This window comes from Morone saxatilis, unplaced genomic scaffold, assembly GCF_004916995.1.
Source record: "Morone saxatilis isolate NCDOM2014 unplaced genomic scaffold, NCSU_SB_2.0 Contig21, whole genome shotgun sequence".
Lineage (NCBI taxonomy): Eukaryota > Metazoa > Chordata > Actinopteri > Moronidae > Morone > Morone saxatilis.
Window position 1 is genome coordinate 4452952 of NW_023339774.1, and position 7729 is coordinate 4460680.

General features: G+C 35.2%; 1 protein-coding gene across 1 annotated transcript in view; it reads left to right on the forward strand.

Annotated features, from left to right (window-relative positions):
- The window catches only part of cacna1bb (calcium channel, voltage-dependent, N type, alpha 1B subunit, b), a 161422-nt gene that overhangs the window by 55624 nt on the left and 98069 nt on the right, over positions 1-7729 (forward strand). Inside the window, exons 5-6 of the mRNA XM_035668513.1 lie at positions 700-791; positions 1518-1670. Coding sequence (XP_035524406.1) covers positions 700-791; positions 1518-1670 — 245 coding nt within the window. The remainder of the gene's footprint in view (positions 1-699; positions 792-1517; positions 1671-7729) is intronic.

Sequence of the window (7729 nt, forward strand, 5' to 3'; positions counted from 1 at the left end):
TGTGTGTGTGTGTGTGTGGTTATTCGTACTAGTGCTGAATTATTTTATCATTGTAAATTGAATATATTTCTGTTGTTGACATTTAGAAAACAGCTTGGGCTCTGGGAAACTATAATTTGCATTTTTTTCATTACTCTTAAACACAACAATAAATCAATTAATTGAAAAAATAAACAACAGAATAAACATTGATGAAAACTGTTAGCTGCAGCTCTCTTTGACCAATCTAGCATAAAATGACACTGGTTATTTTTAATAATTCAATGTAAAACCCCAAGGCACTCTGTTTCTTAAGTTCCTTAGAAAAGTACCCAGTTGTCCTGTTATTTCTGTTACTGCTCAGTGATTAGTTAATTAATCAATTACAGTTTTCTGACATTTTGTACACTTTCATAAATCTACCAGAGAATCAACAGATTAACAAGAATGAAAATGAAAGCTGTAGTTGCAGCCCTCGCTGTAGTGCTGAAATTATTAGTTGTTAGTCAACCAACATTTGATTATTGATTAATTGTTTTAATTATTGATCAAGCAAAAACATATTTTCTGGTTAGTGTGTGTGACGATTTTGCTGCTTTTTATACTAACTTTTATACTAATACTTGTCTAACATTATATAGACTGAAAAGTAATTGAATAACATCCAAAAATAGCTGGATTCTTCAGATTATTGATCTTTGTGTCTGTGTGTTTATACAGAATCCTGGCCACGGTGGGTTCGGACTTCGACCTGCGAACACTGCGAGCTGTGAGAGTGCTGAGACCCCTGAAACTCGTGTCAGGAATCCCCAGTAAGTAACATCTGAAGATTTTATGATTTCATAGGAGAGATTATTGTATAGAGAAAGAGGTTTGTGGAAACTCCAGGAATGTTATTGTCCAATTTGCGCTTCAGCTGGGATTTTAGTGTAGGGATTACAGGGCATCACTACATCCATAATATTTTTCCACCTCTGTTTTTGTGCTTTGATACATTTGTTGTCCTACACAGTATGTGTTACTTTAATTCACTTTGTAAAACTGTTTTTAAAAATATGATACAGCTATATGGGCTAATATCACAGAAAACAGTTTTCTCTTTAGATTGGTAGCTGGACATTAGATTACATAAACGACTCATTGATTATTTTATGAAGTTTTCATTTAGTCTTTTAAATTGGAAAGTTTTCAATACATGATTGTAATGAGGAGCAGACTTTTATTGAAGCTTGGGTGAGCTACAGTAAAAGGTTGAATTCAATAGTTAAAGGATAATTCCTGCTTATTATAGAGTAAATATCCATCGCAGTTTACAGACCAACTTAGACTTAATTGCAGTGTTGTAGCTGTGTCTCAGCAATTGCTTTGGTAAGTTCAATGTTATCACAGCTGGTAGAACTGATGGCCAAAACATTAAAAATAAGACTCAAGTTGCAATAAACCTTGATTATCCTTTGAAGCGGCATTTTCAAGAAATAGACCAAGCCCTGCTAATACTCTCTCCCCTCCCTTCTCCCGCATCTTTCTCTGTCTCTCAGGTCTCCAGGTGGTGTTGAAGTCCATAATGAAAGCCATGGTTCCTCTGCTTCAGATCGGCCTGCTGCTCTTCTTCGCCATCGTCATGTTTGCCATCATCGGGGTGGAGTTTTACATGGGCAAATTCCACACCACCTGCTTCAGGATAGACACTGGTGAGAGCAACAGATTGGCTGCAGTGTGTGTGTGTGTGTGTTTGTGTGTGTGTGTGAGTGACAGTGACTATCAGCTGAGTTGACGCCAGGAAAAACTTTTTTTCCCTTTAAGCTGTGTTCCTGTATTTGTTACGGGTGATAACATATATTGCATTGCATATGTATGCAGGCATCCATAAATGATTCATAAGTTGTAAATGTACATGTGGCAGCGCTGGCGGGCAGTGCGCCTGTATCAACGTAACAAACAAGAGCACAGCAGAATCTTTGATAACCATTTTTCACGTCTTGATTTTGATGAATGGTATTTTCACAGTCTTTAGGTTTTGATTGATAGATTCTGCTGTAACTCAATAGGGATGCTTATGTACTCAGCCTCCTGATCGAATGCTACCTCAGACGATGTTAATGAGGTTACAATTAACTAGTTCTGTCTTTCTCCTACATCTGAAGTGTGTGCTAGTGGGGATATTGTAGCAGTAATACCTGACAGAGCGAGTGGGAGTCGAGCAGTGTCTCTATAACTGTGTTTGCATGTTTTATCTCTTTAAATATAAATTATGTTTACTTTACATTACTGCTTACCAATTACAGATGCTTTGAAGTTTCAGACTTTTTCAGGCAGCCACAAAAATCTAATTTTGAAATTTAACTCTTGAAAGTTCCTACAAATGACCGATCACACTGAACATCAAGTTGCTGTTATTTTCTGATGAGATGGTAAGGCAGTTTAATTGCAGATTTATTTGAAAAGATTACCTTGTAATTACTTAATAATTTCCAAGAAAGCTTCCTGAAAAGGCCTCTGTAATTTGGTACTAATTAGAGGTAAAATAAAGTGTTCATTTTGTACAATTCCACTTGTTACAAGTAAATGCCCTTTAGTTAGCTGAACAGCAGTTCAAATGAACAGTTGTAAATTAAAGGGAAGCATAAAATTAAACAAACATAGAGACTAATGAGAATGAGAATAATTTCTGTTTTTATTATGCTGCAGTTCATTCAAGTAAATTCATCTGAAAATCAAACTTAAAAACTGCACCCAGCTATGTAATTATAGAAACTCTCCATATTTGTTGGAGTGTATGCTTGGATGTAATTTATAACTACAGAGAAAGATAGATTTTTACATATTTACAGGTGATCTAAAACTGTTCAAGTTGACTGGAAATAGTTGAAAATGTGGCAGCACATCTTAATTTCCCTACATAGTGCTTTCCACAAATCTTCCTACAGTTACATATCAGGAAATTATCAGGAAACTATAGAAACCATGACAGTGTAAAAAGCACTAGTAGGCGTACTCAAAATATCAAACACAAAATATATATTTCTTTACAAATAAATGTTTAATGATCACAATTAAACCAGGTTTCAAGAATCTGTTAATTGATTTTGTATGTTTGAAAAGGAATGGAAAGCCACCAGTTTTTAAGTTTGAGAATGCACACACAGCGACCTTCAATACAAGTCCATCACACTTGAAACATGTAGCACAACTCTTCTACAGTACACTATGCTCTATTCACCACAATTACACTATCCTGCTTTCATGCTATGAAGGCTGATAGCTGAAAATGTAAAGCACAGTCCACTGGAGAAGAGTTGTGTGATGTGTTTTAAGTCTGACAAAAATCCGAAACACAATTTGTAAAATGGTTAGCATTACTATAAAATATTCTGTGCAGGAGCACGAATCACCAAAATCACTGGCTTGGTCCTTTTTAATATGTGAAAATAACAAGGAGGGAGAGAGAGACTGTGTCCTCCCCTGTGTGTGCATTAGCATGGCAGCAAAAACCATTGCTGATAAATCACAGCCAGGTTACTATTAAAGTGTAATTATTATACTACAGCATTATAGTAATTATAGAAAACAGTCAGGCTGAAATTACCCATTGTGTAATGCAGTGATAAAAATCATGAGAAAGCTTTTCCCCACTGCTGGTGTCAACTAGAGTGTCAAGGCGTAACTTGAGAGTTTATTGGCTGGGCCAGCTGTAAAATACATGTATCTGTTTCTCAATCTGTTTCTCAGTGTGTGTGTGTGTGTGTGTGTGTGTGAGTGTGTGTGTGTCGTTGGTGGTGTTTTCAACCAGTCAGGGTGGCTTGTAGTGGTGTGAGCAGTTGTGACAGCCTGTAATGTAAGACGTGTGTTATGAGTTATTTTAAGGCCACAGAGTCACAGCAGGGGGTTTGGATTAAGCTGAGCATCACCGGTAAACCCAACTTTCTCTAACATGAGGTTGCATTCTTTATGTGTGTGTGTTGTGTGTGTGTGTGTTGTGATGTGTGTGTGTTTGTCATAAGCATAGTAATAGCTGGGATGAAGCCATAAAGTCCGTGTGTTGCATGTTTTTTTTTTTTCCAAGGTGTATTCAATCAGGCTAACCTTCACTCGAGCACAAGCTTATGAAGACCTTGGCTTCTGCCTTTGCATTAGGTGGAAAATGGTTTCTCTTCTCTTTTAATTATCTCTACTGGAGGGGAAATCGTTGCATTTAGATAAATAATAATGAGCCCATTATATCCAGTTTTGTCTTGGACAAATAACACGCGACGGATTGAAATGGGATAATTTCCCTTGGTGACATTAATAGATTATAAACAACTCCACAAAGTCCAAATGATTTAAGATCTTATGTAGTCTGCTGAAAAAATGTCATATTTAAGTATTTGAAACAATTTTCAACTTACCAATTATCCATTTCCACTTCCACTGCTTATTGCATTGAAATTCTGTACTGATAATACTGCGGTTACAGCCATTACAGAATATTTACAATTAAGTCTCCATACATTTATTTTTACACATGCACATGAAATTAATGCCTTATCAACAACATGAATTCGAAAAGCACACAGCATATAAACTATATGTACTTACTTTTATTATTTATTTATTTTTTTAATTTTTTTTGCAAGATTAAAACATATTGAACTCTTTTTTTATTATGTAAGTGTTTTGTTTTGTTTTTATCAGATAATTCTTAAACCAGTTTACATAAATAAAAAGTAGAGGCATAAGACAAAGTTTTAAAAAGCAACATCAGTATCCAATCACTGAAATAGCATTTTTAAAAATGTTCACCTTGATTTAACATTTTAAATTTTTCACACCTTTTAAATCTAAATAACACAATAACATAACATTGTATTAAGAGAAAAAAATAAATAAAAACTCAACTTTCAAATAGAGAGAAATATAGAGACCGGAGATGTTCCTTATCATCCGTGGATGCTGAGTCCGGCTGAACAGCACCTGTACTAGGAAGGAAAGACATTTTCATGGAGTGACAGCCTGAGGGGATGTTGCTGTGCAATCTGGCTCTGCAAATCATCGTTAAAACTTGGCACAACTTGTCGTAGCGTTATCCTTCATGAAACGTTTGGGTGCACAAGGCATCTGTTATACTCAGCACATTTATTCTTTATTCTGATCCCCATCTGCTGACATGTGTGCCAGCAATCCTTTAAACAACTCTCAGCATCCTCCATGTCTCTGGTACTATCTCTGTAACTCACGTCATTAATAATCGCTGAAAACCAAGCTTTGCTTAGTTCGGACCACATCCACAACAACTGACCTAAACCTGAAAACAGCATCTTTTTCAAATTCACAACAGGCACAATACTAAATCAAAGTTTGCGTACAGGTTTCAAACAAATGTGTAAAGTCTGACTTCTGACTCTAATACAAACTGTATGTATCTTATACTAAATGCACATCTTACAATGCTGTGTGTGTGGTAACATCAAGATTGGATTCGTCACACTGAGGTGTGCATGTAAAGTTACCTTATAATGCGAAAACACTGTCTGACTGCAGGACTCTTTTAAGATACATGTATATGTCATATGCACAGACGGGGTTTATTGCATTGAGTCTTATTTTTTAGCTGTCTGTCTCTATCTTGGTGATCTCGTGTATAAGTGTTTTCCGTGCATAGAATTTGGGAAATTATAAGTCAAACTTTGTGTTGAGTAGAAGCTATGAAAATGACATAGTGTTAAGATAAACGTGTAAGTTGGTCCTGTAACTGAGTTAATGGATAGGATATATTACATCAGTTTCAATGGAGGATATAAGGTGAAGCAAGTCACACATATGATCATCAATAATAAACTAGTCTTGTATAATAGTAAACTGTTTTACTGTAGTAAATGGTGTACAACATATGTTGGGGTTATTCGACTATTACAATTAGTATATCTTCGTCCCAATCTACTAGGATTTGAAGATAAATGAATAAGAAACATTGTGTAGAAATGTTTATTATAAGTGGTCGTTTAACTATGTAAACTGGATCTGATAATGTGTCTCACTGGGTGGTTAACCCCTTATGAGGAGAAAATACGTTGCCTGCATTGATCTTATATGTGGATAATGTATATAGTTGTAAGTATGGATGTCTCTCATGGGTATTTACAAAAGTTTTAGTAAGCAAACAAGTGAAGAGGTTTTAGCTGGAGGAAAGAGTCAATGATACTGTTGTGGATATGCGTGTGAATCAATATCAATTGTACTTCAAAGAAGAATCAGAGGTGGATAAAACTAATTATCCAAATCTGGCAAGTTTCAAGGTTGAGGAGATGATTCATCTTATCAAGTAGTTAAATACCATCATCCAGTGGGAAAATTTATCTAATATAGAAGTAATATCACCATGTACATTGGAAATTCATTAACAGATCTTATATACATATTAAGAAATAATATTAATAATGTTCCACATCTCCTCTCATATTTTGATATTTGTAATCTTTCGTTCGAGGGATTGTGAAGGTAGTTGAAGAGCAGGTCTGACCAATGGAGTGCTCTAGTCGTGTTTGGTCTGAAGGGCCCCCGTCTAAGGGACTAATGTCACACATGTGAGGAGGCCGTATCTGGTACAAGAAAGAAAAGAATATGAATTGAAGATAGTACTGTGTGACTGGTATCTCTCTATGCTTTGTTTTAGGTGTATCATCCAAACTTTTTGACAACATTTCCTGTTTGCGGTAGCTTAAGTTGTGTTCCAGTGTATCACCATGGAGGGCTGGGTGGACATCCTCTACAGCGTGAGTTTACCTATGCACTAAAGACCTGTTGGCTTTTTGTATTAAAGTAGTATAAGTTAGAAATATTGATAATTTATTGCTATTGCATGGCAATCTTTATCATCTTTAGTATAAGGAACTGTCTATTAATGGCCAGTAAAGTCGCCAAGATAAAAATGTTTATTTGATTGATTGAATCAATCTAGTACAGTATAACCATCAGATAAAGGTAGATAACCATTTTTATATCTACTTGATAACAAATCACTCAAAATGTTTTTACGAGGGATCTTCTAATATATGGCTTGTGAAAGTGTCAGATTTTAATTTTTCACACCATGTTCTTGTTATGTTGATGATTTTTTTTGGTATTTAATGAATAAGAGTGTATACCAGTAGGACATAAGTAACAGACACCTGCGTGAGTATTCGAATATAATTATAAGTCTTAGGCCTGAAGAAAATAACCACAAGACTGTGAAGAGACGTGTAAGGTAACTTTTAAGTGAAGAACTTAAAACAGAGAGTGCTTTTGGGTTATGTTAAAATGTTGTTTTATATGTCTCTACCTTTAATAATCACTCAATTATTATGGATTGTCGTAAATATTGATGGATATTTCGAAGATCTCTGTCTAGGTAAGTACCAACAGGTGTTACAGAGATATATCTATGATTTTATAATCATGGTTCGTTTTATATGTGTTAAATTAAAATTTCGATTCAGTGAAGATAATTTGTTGTTGAGCTGTTTAGAGTACAAGACACTATTGTTTATCACACCACTATCTGTGTTATAGTTTTAAGCGAGTCTACGATGGGTTTTATATGTAGAGCAACACTGATATATAATGACAACCTAGAAGAATCTGCCATACACAAAAACGTTTTTTAATACCATTACATGATTTGAGCAGAGTCTACTCTTCTGGAGCTATAGTTAGAAGGAATTAAGGTTTTGTATCGCTGAAAGGGCAACCTCTGTAACCTGGTTACTTTCGTTATAAGATAATCTCTCTC